This window comes from Poecile atricapillus, chromosome 3 (assembly GCF_030490865.1).
Source record: "Poecile atricapillus isolate bPoeAtr1 chromosome 3, bPoeAtr1.hap1, whole genome shotgun sequence".
NCBI classification, from domain to species: Eukaryota; Metazoa; Chordata; class Aves; order Passeriformes; family Paridae; genus Poecile; species Poecile atricapillus.
In genome coordinates, this window is record NC_081251.1 from 55574080 (window position 1) to 55590282 (window position 16203).

Genomic DNA, 16203 nt, shown 5'->3' on the forward strand with positions numbered 1-16203 from the left:
ACTAATACCAGTTCAATGGTTGCCATAAAATAACTAAGAAATGCTTCCCTGAAGACTTAAGAGAACTGTAAGAGTTGGGATTTTATGCTGCTTAAATAAAGACTCTATTATTTTACTTGGTTACTGACTTAGCAAAATAGTCACTATTTAAGGCCAATTCATTTTTAAAAGACTGCTCCTAAAAAATGAGTCAGAAAGCAGACTGCATGAACTGTCATCTTATCTTCTGAAGAGATACTTACCAAACAGAGTATCAACCTATCCAGTGTTACAATATTGTATTTCCACACCATGTCATTGAGAATCTCAATACATTTATTGAGCTGCTGTCCTCCTGCAGATGTAGAGAATTCATACACCAAGAAATCTGCAAATGTCCTGACATGTGCCACCAGAGCTCTGGCCCCAATTCTTTCTAACACTCTATCAGGGAGGGAAAAAAAAAGCAACAAGAAATTGTTACAGTTCCTAACGCATTTCTAATGTACATCTATTTGACACGAATAAGCGGATTTTAACACAATTGCCTTAAACAACAACAACAAAAAGACAAAATTCCCTCCCTCTTATTAACTCTAGGAAATGCCAAAGCAAAGCAAAACACCCCAACTTTAGAGCAAGAGAATTCTAAAGTCCAAATACGAATCAGGAGAAATACTTCAAGTTCACTAATTTCATCTGCAGTATTCTGCCCAGAACTCATGCTTTACTTATTCAATTTTAGTTATACACCTCTGAGAACAACCTTCTGCAACTCAACTTCATTTTCCTGCGCCATGCACTTTAATACAACCATAGCATTATAAACAATTTCCTCATTGCACACAAGAGTAACACATGCTATCATAAACACTGTTTCAGCAGACCTAGGAAGGACTGAAAAGAAATAAATCTATTTTTCACAGCTGGAAATGAGGCTGTTTCAACCAGGAACAAATTTTAAAAATGAGATGATTGCTACTTCTGTAATGAATTTTCATCTTAATCCAACATTTGTTTCTTAAAGAAATATTTGGCCTTTATTCATGTATAAAGGCTAAGTAAATGAATGCTTTAGATTTTCTGCTTACTCCTTCAGACTGCCTGAAACATTGCTATTACAAGTAAACTGCTTAATTCAAACACCTAACATCCTTGTTTCTCACCAGGAAACATGTGCACTGCAGACCACTGCAGGGTGGAATCAATCTTAAACACTGCACAATTATTATGGCATGCTGGCTACTACCTAGCTCTACTCTCTTTTTCCATGCTATGCATGCTCCAAATTAATTTAAAGAACAAGCTGTTAATGCACAAGGCCTATGTCCTCAGAACTGAGAATATTGCTTAATAACTTTGAAATAGCATGTTTTTAAGCTCACCTGTAACCGATTTGATTAATGTGATCAGTGTCTAACAACATCTTCCACAGGAGACAAAGAAAAAGCGGGGATGAACCTTGAGCAGAGAAGTGTGTGATTATTTCATTCTCGCTGGTCATCGACTTCCACTTCCGGTACTCTTCTTCCACGTTCTTCTTCAGATTAAAACGGCTTTCCTGAGGCACGTTGTTCTGCTTGAAGAACACCTGAAAAAAGAAGGCTTTGCTGTGACTGAGAGCCTACAGTAAAATATTTGAACAGAAAAATTTTGCCTGATTTAGCACTGTCTGGGCTCCTACTTCCTTGTACCATACAACCTACTAGGGATGGTTATTATTTCACTGTGATACCACAGTGACTTTTATCACTAACAAAGCTACATGACAAACTGCCAGAGAAAAAATGGCTTTTCCAACTTTTTATTTTATTTTTTGATTTTTAAATCATCTGATCTACCTTGCACCAGAAGTATCACTTCTTTGTGATCACTTTGACCAAATCTGACCTTAGAATACTCCATGGGAATATGGCTAACACATTTCTAAAGAAATAGCAATGTTATAATCATGCTGCATTCTTTAGGGACTTGAGATTAATGCAGTCTAGACTGGGGACGAATCTCACCAAACCACAAAAGGCAAAGGATCTTGTTAAGAGAATGAATTCACTTTTATTTCCAATTGTAAAGCCTTCAGGTTTAAACTATTACCTGCAGAGGAGCTGGAAAACAGCTTAGTGTATGTGATGCCCAGTTATGTGGAGTGAAACTCATGATAGTCTGCAGTATGTCCTTGCACCAAGTTCCCTGAATTGAATCAGAGCCTGTGAAAAAGTCTAGAAAATGGATTGATGGTATTAGAATTTCACACAAAACCATTTCTTATTGGTATTCATTTTGTCATTGTACACATCAAGGCTTTTCTATTCCAATGCAGTTTCCTTTTTTTGTCCAACTTCTCCCAGTCCCTTTCTTTGACTTTATTTGCTTTAGAGAAGATGCTAGATATTACCTTTCTATGCTACTAACAATAAGAAAGCTATTTATGCAGTTTGAGCTAGAAATAAAGCAATCATGATTTTCATATTTCATATTTAATTTCCTGTAATGTCACTAAAACAAGCTTCTGCTGATTAACTGATTAGACTTTTAGAAAAAAATCCTGAGGAAGAAAATGATGATGAAATTGTCAGATACCGTTTTATATTGCTTAAAAAAGGCCGTTTAGAAGTACCTGCCCAAATTAAGCTGTAGAAATAAATGAAAGCCTCATTCCCCCAACCCCTGGGCTGATTTCATCAAAGACTGAGAAATGGCTAAAAAATACAGAAACCAACACATGGAAGTCCTTTCCCCTTCAAATCACCTCCACCAGTCTTTGTGAATCAGTTGTTCTAACTCTTCAGTGAGTCTGCAGACTAGAACCATAAAAAAGGAGAGGGAAAACATCTCCCTCAAAGCCAACAAAAACCTGATCCATGTCACTGTACACTGTTAAAACATTAAAAGCACAATGAAAGCTTCCTTTTTATGCCAAACTACCACACCTTCCCAAACAAAAGAAACCCAAAATTTAGACTACTTTTTCTTAAATGCAAGCTATAGAGGGGGCGGCTTTCACATGAGCAGCACAGTTGCTGTATTTCATGCTATTTAAATAATATATGTCAATAATCAACCCAAACAGTTAGATTTAAAATAACGAAACTCCAAATAAGACACTAAAAAACTCTAAATCCTAGTCACAATGTACCTTTGACTAAACTTTTAAAGAATGTTTCATTATACTACTGCTTTAATTATAGCTTTTTGCCTAAATACAAGTAGTTGAAAATTAAAATTACACTTTTTTCAAAACCAGAAGTGCATGGGATATATTTTATGACTAGGTCATTTCCATGACACTCTTTTGCCCAGTAGTTTAGAGAAATTGTTTGACTGCAGCTTTTTCTGGGATGTACTGCTATTACCTGTCACATGTGTTGCCCTTGCCAGAGTTAAGATCAAAGCCCTGTTGAGTTCTTCTGATTCTGCTGAAAGAACTGTTTTGGGATCATTGAGGAACCGTGTGAACTGTGGTTGGACTTCCGAGCTGCCCAAAGCTGTGATTAGCCTTAGAGCAGTACTCTCAACACTGAAGGAAGGAAACAGTCCAGTTAGCAAGTAACACTTACGCTGATGCTTCTAAGATTCCAAAAATACCTACTTTTTCCTCCATTTACTGTTTCAAATAATACAGAAACATTTTGTTTTAAAAATTATTTTCTTAACCTTTTGAAAAAGCTCACTTTTCTACTGCTTAATAAATTTATCAACTATTTCAGTATCTTATTTTCAAATAAAGCACTCAAAAGTAGATTTAGCAAAAATTCCAAGTGCAGAGACCCTGAAAAAAGAACCTCAGGTCTCTGCAATTTAGAGCCCCACATTATTATTTTTTGCACATCTTCATCTAAAGAAGATAATATAAATAAATATATGCAAAACCAAAATCAAAAGGCATGAATAATACATAGGAAGCTTCAAAGCTAACTACCATCTTCAAGTAGACAGCACTAAATTGTCCTTATTAAAGAAATTAGGAAGTTGAGGAAGTATAACTTTTGATTAAAAGCACTTTAATTTCCAGTGATTTAGCTGGAAGCACTTTTCACACCAGGTAGTTTGAAGTCATTAGAAAGATTTTTATAACATTGTGTCTTTGAAATGCCAAAGCCACAGTTTAGTTTATTCTAGTTGCATGCAGTGCTCATTAAAATCGACTAACATCTGTATTTTACAGACTAAGATGACAAAACAACATTGAGATCAATAAAGAGATCAAGGCCTTGAGTTTAAGGAGAAACTTGTCTTGTTTTCTTTATGCTTGGTAAAGGATAAGCAACTAGGCAATTTGAATTTGGACTATGAAATTGAGAAACCTGATCCAGTGGAAGATTTCCCTGCCCATGGCAAAAGATTTGAAACTAGATGACTTTAAGGTCCCTTTCAGCCCAAACATTCTATGAATCTATGAATCGACTGTATAATTAGACTTTCTCTATATGAACTGGTAATAATGAAGTTACTCTGTCTCACATACTCCCACAAATTTTTTTGTTCTCTAAGAGTGAAAGGACACTATTTTCCCCAACTTTCTGAAACAAGCCCCAGATTCTGCATAGAAACTGCATCTCATGCTCTTCAAATTCAGTAACAGTAAGGTAAACGCAAAGCTTCTGCCTGGAATTACCTGCATAACCTCTTTAGACCTTCTCTAACCAGCTTTGTCAACTTGTATTCAAATTGGCCACTGTTTCAGACTATCATACCCCCTACACACCCTATGAGGGACCCCACTCAGGTTCACGTTCAGTCTCCATAGCTTTGCAGACTCTTTTTCAGCTGCAACATGAACCCAATTAATTCTCCGATTTGACTGAAAATCAACCTCATAAAAGAATTAAGTGGACCCAACTTAACTCTTGTAAAGGAATTAAACGCCCTCTACAGAAGGAAACAAGCACAGTGTTAACAGAAAAGCCAAGCACTGATTACAAGTAGCAGGCATTGCCCTTTATCTACAATGCAAGAAGCACTTCTGGACATGACAGTTCCACTGCACATCCTATTGTGCTGATGCATTACACCGCTGCCATGGCTGTGCAAGACGCTGCCTTGTGCATCTCTGTAGAGCACTACTGCTAACATCCAACTTACTGCTGAAACATGCTCTGCTGAGACACCCCAAAACAAGTTAGCCACAGAACTAAGACTGGGGAGTGCCATTTAAACAGTTCTCATGCAGCTTTCAACAGGAAGGAATCTGAGATTATGGACAAATACAGCAAATGTCACCCACCAGAGATGAAGCTGGTTCTGATTGGTCTGTGGCACAGCAGCCAAGGAATGAAGATGGCTGAGGAGCTGGACTCTGTAATGAGGCTGGATGTGATGCATCCGATAGCTAAACATTTCCAGCAGAGTATGCAAAATTCCCCATGCATGAGATTTGAACACAGTTGGCAGGAGCTGACCTTAAGAAAAAAAGTTTGTAAAGTAAGTTTTACAATTGATCACACCCTGAAATACAACTACAGAGTACACTGGTTTTATTAGGCTGTAAGTCAGACTTTGGATTTGAAAAGTGTATTACTTCCAAACAGCATATGTGCAAGTGCTGTCTGAAGATGCTGTAAATGTATAGTTTAATAATCTTTTGAATGAACACATAGAGGAGACATGCAAATTATTTCAACAAGAGCAATAAAGTATCCTGTGTGTCTCAAAGTAACTTTTCTTATGTTTTTCCATTATGCATGTTTTTACACAACACAGCACAACTGTAAAGGTCCTGGCCATGAAAGCGATGGCATAAAGGGACAGTAGCACAACTAGTCTGGAATTTACTGCAACACTAGGACAACTTTCATGGCTTCTTTTATATTAAACTAATTTATACACACTGCACCATTATATTTGCAGTTTTACTATGGTCTCCAGTTGCCATTAAATTAAAATACCACTTAACAGAAAGAAAGGGGAAAAAAATAAGAAGGTTTTCTTTCTTACTGATAAAGCCTTTGATGCCCAAGGATTCTATTTCCATATAAACCAATAGGCGACTATAGGTTTCCACAAGAGCAGGAGCCAAGGCCACACTAGATTTTGCATGAGCCAGCTTAATTACCCTTGTAGCTATGCTGTGAATCAGACTGAAGAGAGAGAGAAAGTGTTTTTGAATCAAAAACATGGACTTGAAATTTAACACATTATTAAAGTAAATGAATAGATCTATATATGACGCGTCCAGCCACAGAAAGCCTTTCTGATGATAATTAGTTACACACAGATTTATGGGTTAAAAAGAAAAAGCTAGTTGCGTGTACTCTACCTCATTTTGGCATGAACTGTGAGTGAGTCCAAGAGGTTCATTGGCAGTGGGGTGATTGACCCTGATGCCATGCAATTAGTCCCGGGAAGAGGTGTCCTCATGTTGCCATTTCCATAAATAGTCTCTACTAGTACACCCATTGGCAAAGTGAAACACTCTGAATTGGTTGAGTAAGCATTGCACAGCAAGGCAATTTTGTAGTCATTCATCTGTAAGCTTTTATTTCTTAAGCTCTGTTGCAAAAACCTGTGTGCAAAAAGATTAAAGGTTAAGCTGAAAGAAGAATACACATGCATTCCAGGAATACAACTACAACAATGTCAGTCAAAAACCCCATTATAAAACAGTAGAAAAAATCAAAATAGTTATAATTGCATCACATCAAAACAACTACTTCTTAAGCCACAGTTTCACCATGTTACAATTTTTCTATATTGGAGAAATACCTCAGGAAAAAAAACACAGTTAAAATCACCTTTCCAGACAAAAACTTAACCCAATGTACTGCTTATCCACACTTTCCAAACCACAGCATAACAAAACAAAATTGTCCATTTGCTTTCAGATTCTCTATCAGTAAAAAAGACTTGCTATTCTATAAAATATATTTTAATATATTTTAAATATATACACACACAAATATATATTTATATACAATATACTATAAAATACATCATTTCCACTAGCTGGATAACAACATTTCACTTTTTATGAAATATTCTGAGTTCTGTCTTTTGAATTATTTTGAAGTCACTCTATTGAAAACCTTTATACAGCATCCCATCATACAATACATTTTGAATACAGACTTGGAACTGCCTAATTCATTAGAACTAAACATAAATCAAAACATAACAAAACCCCCACACTCACTCATGGTGAAGTTTAAGAGAATGAGGAATGGGAATCTGCAACTTGGAGTTGTCACTATGTGCCTTCCGGTTCAGATGAATCCAAATGCAGGTCATTGCAAAAGCATGAGTTGACTGGGGTTTGTTAATATCAGGTACAGGAATATACTAAAGAAAAAACACATGAATGTGACACACCACATGGATTAATGTGCAGAAAAACAACTTAGACAGCCAGTATTCACAAAATCAGGTTTTTTCTTTTTTTCTGACTTGCTACACCATAAGAAACATTTTTAAAGAACAGATTCTACCCTCATCATTGTTTGTAACTTTAAATCAAGAGCTATGGGAGAGATCTGCACCTCAGTAGTTTTTCTGAAAAACACCCACACCAAACAAATTATCTAAGACCTTGGCAAAAGGAAATTCATGTTTAGGAGTATATAGTTTCCAGACACATGTAGTTACAAAGCATATACTTTTTCTTTCAGCCTCACACTTACACATTATTCAGAAACCAGTTATGGTATCTACTTTCATAGTAGGTACTCAGTGGTTCAACAGTATTTTCTGAAAAATCTGAATTGTTCAGTGTCACAGTTAATACTTAAACATTAGTACGCTTCTCATGAAAAGGTACAGATACAACCCAAAATTAAAAAGTTTTGGATCCAGACTTAACTACAGTACTGCCATTGGAAAAGGAACTCTTGCCAACACCCACATTTCTTTCCCTTTGATACAGTTACTGCTGCACAAATACCACTGAGGGCACAAGTGGGACAGCACCAAAACATGATCAACAGGACAGCAAGGCAGATCTTCTTAAGAACAATAGCCAGAGATAACATTTTTAGTGCTTGTCAAACTGCATCTTAAAAAATGCTTCCTAGGATTCAGTTTCACAAGCACTTAAAATGCAACACTTAAAAAGCACTAGTCAAGAAAGACTTTCAGTAAGTGTAACTTGGAGCCATCACTATAGCTGAAGTAAACAGTTCTTCTATTACTCTTCCCATATTTGATGCTGACAAAAGCAATTGAAATCTGACACAAATTGCACTGAAGAATTTCTGTGGGTCAAAACTAATGTAGCAGGGGGGAAAATTGTTACATATGAGTTTGATACATCACACACTTGTATTTGTCTATCCGTTCACCCAAATTAAAAAGCACTAGGAAAAGAGTAAGCACTCAGGACTTCACAATGACAGAATTACAGTTTAAGAACTATCAGAATTACAGTTTAAGAACTTAGACTTCTAAGTGACCCTTCCACAGCAATTTTAATTCTAGAGGAATGTACGAAGCATGGATATGATTTGATTTGCCCCTGCAAAATTTATTTCAAGTACTATTCTGTTTCAGCCCAGATGTTACAATAGAATTACACATTTTTCCTTTACAGTCTCCTCAGTGCTTTAAGAAACTCCTCAAAACCTTAGTCAAACCAAAGCCAAGGAAGAGAGGAGTTAACACAAGTCTAACTTGCCCCTAAAAACAAATGTGGTTGCAAATTTCATAGATATGAAATCCTCAAAAAAAACTAATGGAACATCTCCCTCCAACTATGCAGCACACTGTTCTAATGACTCAGGAAGGATAGTAATATCAACATATGAAGGTCCCAAGTGGAATTAAAAATAAAACTTTTAATATCAGAGACTTACTTCTTTCTCAGGATACAGGAGGTCAAACAGCTTCATGACTGGGAGGAAGTCAGCCAGTGCATTCTTCTGGATGCTGCCAGAGATGAACTGGAGTAGCACCCACATCAGGTGGTCTCTCCCCTTAATAAGACCACGGCCTGCCAACTGTCAAGAACACTCAGTAACAGACAAATACTGCGTGCAGAATAAAAATCACTGCAAAGATTCTTATAAAAGTAGAAGGGCAGACTAAAACAGTTTCAGCAGAGAATTTTATAGCAGGACTTAGGCAGAAACATACATTGTTTTCAGAAAGAAAGAAAATAGGTACATTAGTTGTAACACATGAACGGACTCGGTGAGGGCCACAACAATTAATGGTAAGATTTAAAATGCATTTAACTCCTGAGGATCACTGTTTTGGAAAACTAGCAACACTTAAATACTGGTCTTAAATTGTCACTTTGTAGGCCTTTAGTAAAGTACAGTATTGCCATCAGGCCACAGGTTTTTAAAACTCCTACAAAGGAAGTCCCTAAGCCAGAACAACTTTGGCTTGCTTCATCTGGATTCACCTGGGTTTGTTTTTGTCAATGAACTTCTTTACCTGCAACAGCAACTCTCTAATAACTAATATTCTATTCTTATCTTGCTTGCTGTAGTTTTATACTAGATTTGTGCAATTGTGTTGTATAATGCCCATTGTTTCAACTGTTTATTAACAGTAATTACAGGAATACAGCCCTGGTAAAACTGATTTCAGGGAAAACAAAAAGAGCAGAGAACCACAATCCATCACAAGTGGAACACAACATACATAGTACATTTTCATGTAACATGGAACTGTGGACAAATGAAGACAGAGCAATGTGTTGTGTGTGTTGGAAACTGCATCTATCATATAGCCAGAAGCTGATCCTACAGCAAGGAGAAAGAACATCCCTACCCCACCATCAACAGCATACAGCTCTCTCAACAAAGAGCTCAGGATGTTGCTGGCTGACTGTAACTCCTCCTCTCCCTTCTTATGGAGGACTGGCATCACCACCCTTAGAACTATAACCCTCAGCACCAGAGGAAAGGGCAAATACTATTATCAGTTTTAATGCAATTATTACTAGAATGTAATAATAACTTGGGACTGTGATTACCAGTGTCACCATAATTGCACAAATTACCTTTGATTGTTGATTGATTGATTGATTAGACAATCAGCAACTTACTACCTCCATTTGCATGGCGTATTTTTTTAGTCCACAAACAGAACAGGGCATTCACTTTGCTCAAAACTCATTTGTAAACTGCATGCAACAGCACAGTACTTTGATCTTCTGAATTATGACAGTTTATCTCTTTATTCTAGTTATTAGCACACTTTGAATCCAAATAAAATGCAACATCCTGTAACTGAATACACTAAAAACACACCTATCTCACAGCACCATAACTTGTGAATTTGACTTCTAGAGAGAACAGTGATTAAAAATTTAATTAACTCTTACACATAAGGTACTTCTTGTAGGGATAAGTGACATTTTTTTAAAAAATATTGGTTCTGTTTTTTAAATCCCTCTTACCGTGTGGGAGCGTTACAAACAATTTACCTTTTGATGGAGTGACAGCACCATATGAGGAAAACTTGCAAACTGAAAGAGCACAAAGAAAATGAGCTGGCTGGAGAGATGCTGCCACAGAAGCTGACTGGTTCCACCATCATCAAACTTCTCTTCAGTCTCAGACCGTTCCATGGCATACACCACAAGATCCACCAGCTGGTCCTCCAGCACAGGGCAACGCTGCTTGTGCTGTAAGGCAGAGATCAGATACAGTATTCCAAAAGCCTTGCCATTAACTCCAGAACTTGCACAGTTGCAGTTACAGTACAGTTTTTTGACAGAAGGCTGGGAAGCATGAGATGAAGTCTGAACTTAAGTTAAGGATAAGCCAGTATATTAAAGCTGCACTATGTTACAGGTCACAATGATTTTTACATTTTATCATATATTCCATAATTCCCTACTCAGTTCCAAAACACACTTCATCAAAGGACAGATAACATCTCAAAGATTTTTTGCTATTTTATAGTAAATTCAGGCAGAATGTTATTTCTCTGATCTCACAGTCACAGACAGAAAACAAAGCCCATTCTTTAAACAAACAGGTGGGGTTTTTTATTTGGTTTGGGTTTTTTTGCTGTTTTTTTTTCTTCTTTTCTCTATTAAGTCCATTTTAAAAGTAGGGATCACCATAAACAAAATGTATCAATTGTACCATCAAATTCAGAGCAAACATCCCAATACATGACAAAAGTATTTGATGACTATTCTCTTTTTCACTCTCATATTGGGTTCACCTATCACCTGCAAGTAGCAGCAGAATTAATATCTGGTTAATAACCCTATAACTAGATGCTGTCCTACTGACACAGCACCGCAGGTTACACCACCCAAAAGGCTTGAAAATTAATCAGTGGTGCGTTCTACATACTGTAAACAGAAAAACTACAAATCAGAGTGAGGAGCCCCTCAGATGTTAGTTTGCCACAGTCTTCACACTGAGCTATGCAAACCCAGAAATAATTTAAAATACACACCACCTCTGATAATTTTTAATAATTATCAAGTAGGGAATGCATTATATATTCAGACATATTCTGTTAGTACAGATGTCTATAATAGAGATCCACTACCAGTAATTTGGCACTCAGACTATAAATCTGCTGTTCAAGACTACAAAGTGTAATGTCCCATGTTACAAGATCTGCAGTGCAACAACTTTTCTTTATTATCCTGCATTTGTATTGTTACACTGACATAATGTATTATAACTAAGGAAAAAAAAACACAGAGAGCTTAACTTCTCAGAAAGTGCTAGCATCTTGGAAATAATCTAACCTGTTTGTTTCAATGCAACCTGTACTCAGGAACGGTCACATTTATTCATTTTTTTTATTTGGCCTGATGCCTGTAACATAATGCAGCCTTAAAGAAAAAATATTACTTTATGATACAAAAGAAAAGGAACTGAGCTGCTCAAACACTAATCATGAAAATGCATTATCCCTTTCTAGAGGCAAAAAGGTGTATGTAAAAAAGTTTTAAAAGATCACCCCAATACTCATAAAACATTTTAGGGATGCCTTAGATGAATTCTTTGACTTACTAGCCAGGCAGTCTAAAAAAAGGCTAATATAAAGATATAATAAAAATAAAGAGAGATGCTGAAAGGAGATGCTTGTTCTACCTTCATTGATGGTAGTCTTTTGCTACGAAAAAAAAAGAGATTCTCTTCAATTAAAAATAGAATGCAAGAATTGGAAAAGTTGACAAAATACAGTGAACAGCATCCCCTGTTGCATGCTCTTTGCCAGCTCAAAACTGCAGAAAGCTACAATTCCAGCTGTGCCTTCTTGAAGCATGCTTAACACAAACCTCTAGCTAAGACAGAAAGCACCGATGATACCTTTTCTCCCAGTACGCAATGTCATTATCACAGACCAACCACGGTACAGGTTTACAGATAGCAGTATTGGCACCATCAGTTCAGAACACTTTGGGTCTTTTGTGGCTTGTTTTTCTCCCCCTCCGAAAGCAACTAATTATGAAGCAGAGCAGGGTGCAACAGACAACACTACAGACTAGTTTATAATCCAGCATGCAAAACTACTGTGTACAGGGCTTGAAATTTAATCGTTTGCTAAGCACTGGGTTAACGTCCAAAAGCCTAATCATGTTAGGCCACTTTTAATTTGGAATAAAGTTATTCAAAGAACACAACATGAAAAATATTACTGTTAAAAAAGAGAGCCAGAATTTCCAGTAGGAATTTTTATTATTCTGAATAATTCTAAGTCTGGGAAAAGTTTAAGAGCCAGGAAATTAAAAAAATTAATTCAAGCTTTTATTCTGCAGACCACACTTTCATTGCTTTAAAGACAATTTTCCATCAGAAAAATAGCAGTACTACTCTATCTTCATTCATCAGTTTAATTTTCTGGCAATTTCTTTCTTCTGTATTTTCAGTGAATATACACTTCTGCAAAGATCTTGTATCTATAATTTCAGAACTCTTGGAAATAAAATACTGTACTGCACAGGATTTTGCAGGATTGGGCCCTTGTTTTATTAATAGCTCAAAAGTGAAAGAAAATCTCAGTATAAACTGAGATGAATAAAATTATAGGGGAGAACTGATTACCCTCACAGATAAGTAGGAATTTATGTTTTGGCATGGCTTAAGTAAAACAAAAACGAACAACAAAAAAATCTCCAAACACTATTCTGGATTATGTATGAAAAAATTTAGCATTCAAAATCACTATGCTTTTCCCCTAAAGTAAACATGACTCTAATTTTTACAATTTGACTGTAACAAACACATTCTCCATTTTGTTCTGTAAATAATATTTCAAGATCTGAAAATACATAATTTCATTGAAAACATTATTAAAGCATGAAGAAATACGGGGGGGGGGAAAAGTACTTCCATGACAACTTGACACTAAAATTTCTCGAGACCAGCCCTCTAATGGACTAGTGGTATTTAAGTGGATCAGAGATTCACTTGTATGGTGGCTTGTTGTTCTTATTTGAAGAATTTGGCTTTGAGTTTTTAATTCCTTCTTTTTTTCGGGTGTTGAGACAGGGTGGGTATTAAAAGGTGTGGCAGGGGCATTGTTAGCATTTCCTACAAGAAAAACATTTTAAGTAGTCAGCAAGGCTGGCTGATGGCTATGATAGCCTTTGAGTATTTTAAGCAACATTTAGTAAATATCTACACTTAAGAAATAGACTCAGAAGACCAAATCACAGAGGTCGAGATCCCTACAAGAGTAAATGGTGTCTCCAAAAGTCCAATTCAAAATGCCTAAACTAGTTAAAACATAACAGAACAGCTCCAACACTTCCACTTTCCAGAACTGTATGCTACGAGGACACAAAACCTTCAAGCTTATTGTTTATACCTGATTCTATCATCTCTTCCAGGTTTGGCAGCCATTCTCAAGTTTCCCTCATTAAAAAAACGGAGTAAGTTTAAAAAAGGAACATATACTTGAGTGTTCTCAATGCACACCCTTACAATCAGAAGCATATAAAAATAATCATACTCCTTTTAAACTAAGTACTTTGCCATGACACTATCACCAGTAAAACCGGGTAGTAAGATCCCAGCATCAACTGAAATTTTAAAAATAAAAGTGAAAGTCAATTTTTAAATATCGCATTATGCCATTCCTTTCACTTAACAGTTCTGCTTACAACAGCTTCCCCATGCTAATTATCCTGGTTTGTAGCTAGCAGAGAACATAATTATACATTCACCTGCACAGAGTAAGGCATAGATAAACTGTAAATCACCACTGCTGGCTGAACAGCTGACCAGCCAATTCCACTATTTAGAGCAAAATCATTAATAACATTTTTAGATTACAGAAACAAGACCCCTGAAAATTACCTTCTCTCTCAAATATTCTCCAAACCAGAGAAATCAAAAACAACAGTTTTTTTGATTATTTAGAGGACTGCAACAAGATCCTAACTTGCTATGCAAGCAAAAATGGCATTTTATTCTTCACATAAGTCTGTACATACAGAGGAGGTAAAGATATAAACCAAAACCTCTGAAGTGAGTTCATGTCCTGAAGACATTACTTTAGTTCTGTTTTAAGAAACAACTAAGATCCCTAAACCAAATCTTAATGTGGTATCAGTGCATTAAGACACATGAATTGTTAACATTTTCCAAAAAAACAAATTGTTATATAGTTCAAAAAATTATTTTAAAAAATAAGTAAGAATTTAAATTGTCACCCCACCTAGCAGGAGAATATAAACTGACATAGAATTGAGTCATTTAGGTTGGAAAAGACCCTTAAGATTTCAACAGCAAGCCATGATAATATAAAGGATAAAGTACAATTTAAACCTGTATTTCCTATAGACCAATTCAAACAGATATACAAGAGCATGTACTGTCCCACACAGAAGTACACAGTAGCAAAAACTCAAGAATCCCCAGACACCAACAAAAGAAACATTTTGAAGTCCATATTATTACATTTGGACTTAAAACCATATACTTGATAAGGGTATTGGAAAACCTCACCCCACAGGTCCTGAAAGGAACACATGAATCTATAAACATATGAAATTTTACCTTCATTTTTCTCCCTGCAAGGTTAACAGGACAGCTGGATTTGTATATTTTTTACATAACTCAGAGATGGCTTGAGTGAATGGTTTTCTAACACAGATATGCTTAGTTAAGACTGAACCACAAAATTTCATTGTTCATCTTCAAGAATATTTGAGAACTAGGACAAATCTGGCTGAACCATACCTAGAGATTGTGATGCCAAAAGATTCAAATGAAGGCTCCAATCCTGCAACTGGATCTGTGTAAATAGTTGACAGGGCATACAAGCAACTCCACATAAATAATTAATGATCATAAATAAATAATGATCATTGCGTTGAGGTGTTTATTTATTCTGAAACAAACTTGGCACTATTTGCATTTCTAAGTGTCTTCTATTATAGTGACAGTTAAATTTCTGCAGGTTATTTCACTAATAATAAAATACAAAATTATCAGCCATTTTACTGTAAGCATTGATACAGTTACACAACTTCTGAAAAGCATGCTACTATTTTTTGTCAGGTGGCAACATTAACAAATTGAAATATAACACAAAGGTAATTTGTACCTAAAAACAAGTAAAATTTTAATGTTTCCCACAGTTTTATGCAGAGAATATTAACATTTAAATGGAACATATTTCCTGTTTTATACCGCTGTACCACCCACCTCTACGTCTGTATTTTCAACTCACAAATTTTCAATGTCTTTATGTTGGTGTAACTAGTAGCACAGCTATAGTTCATGTTCTGTCAGCATTTCCTTTATAAGCTACATTCTTCACGTTTGTTCCTTGGCCATAAAAGTACATGCCAGGATGAAACTTTGTGTAGGAATTCCTATACTAGCAAACAAATTTCAAAAAAAGTATAATTTAATACAATTTATTTCTTCAATTACTTTTAGAGGATGGTGAAGCAGGAGTTAAAACCCAGCATTTTTAACTTTTTTTTTTTTTTTTTTACACAAAAGGACAGACCATCCATAGTTAGAAGAATAAATTGGGTTCAACATAATTTTTGTCTATATCTTGCATTATTTACCAGCTACAAGATGGATAAAGGAATAGTTTGGTTTATCAACTCAATGCAGACACAGAAAGACACACAAATACTACTCATTTAAACAGTAAACCTAGCAGCTCAATTCCAAGGTTTAACATTTCAGCTGCTTTTAAATCTCAGGTACGAAAGATCATCATGAACAACACAGAGTACCGTCAGCCAAGATGTAGGAATCTGTGCATTCAAAAACATTGTACCAGTTCAGGAAATGCACTGGTGTATTCCATTACATTGGGAAATGTACACAAGGTTTCAGGATCATG

General features: G+C 35.9%; 1 protein-coding gene across 2 annotated transcripts in view; it reads right to left on the reverse strand.

Moving 5' to 3' along the window:
- The window catches only part of MED23 (mediator complex subunit 23), a 37823-nt gene that overhangs the window by 10825 nt on the left and 10795 nt on the right, over positions 1–16203 (reverse strand). For both annotated transcript variants that reach the window (XM_058835080.1, XM_058835079.1), the window contains 10 exons: positions 10343–10543; positions 8760–8903; positions 7109–7254; positions 6236–6481; positions 5914–6056; positions 5204–5378; positions 3333–3496; positions 2074–2198; positions 1365–1570; positions 243–423 (listed from right to left, as the gene is read on the reverse strand). In XM_058835080.1, the coding sequence (XP_058691063.1) occupies positions 243–423; positions 1365–1570; positions 2074–2198; positions 3333–3496; positions 5204–5378; positions 5914–6056; positions 6236–6481; positions 7109–7254; positions 8760–8903; positions 10343–10543 (1731 nt within the window). The remainder of the gene's footprint in view (positions 1–242; positions 424–1364; positions 1571–2073; positions 2199–3332; positions 3497–5203; positions 5379–5913; positions 6057–6235; positions 6482–7108; positions 7255–8759; positions 8904–10342; positions 10544–16203) is intronic.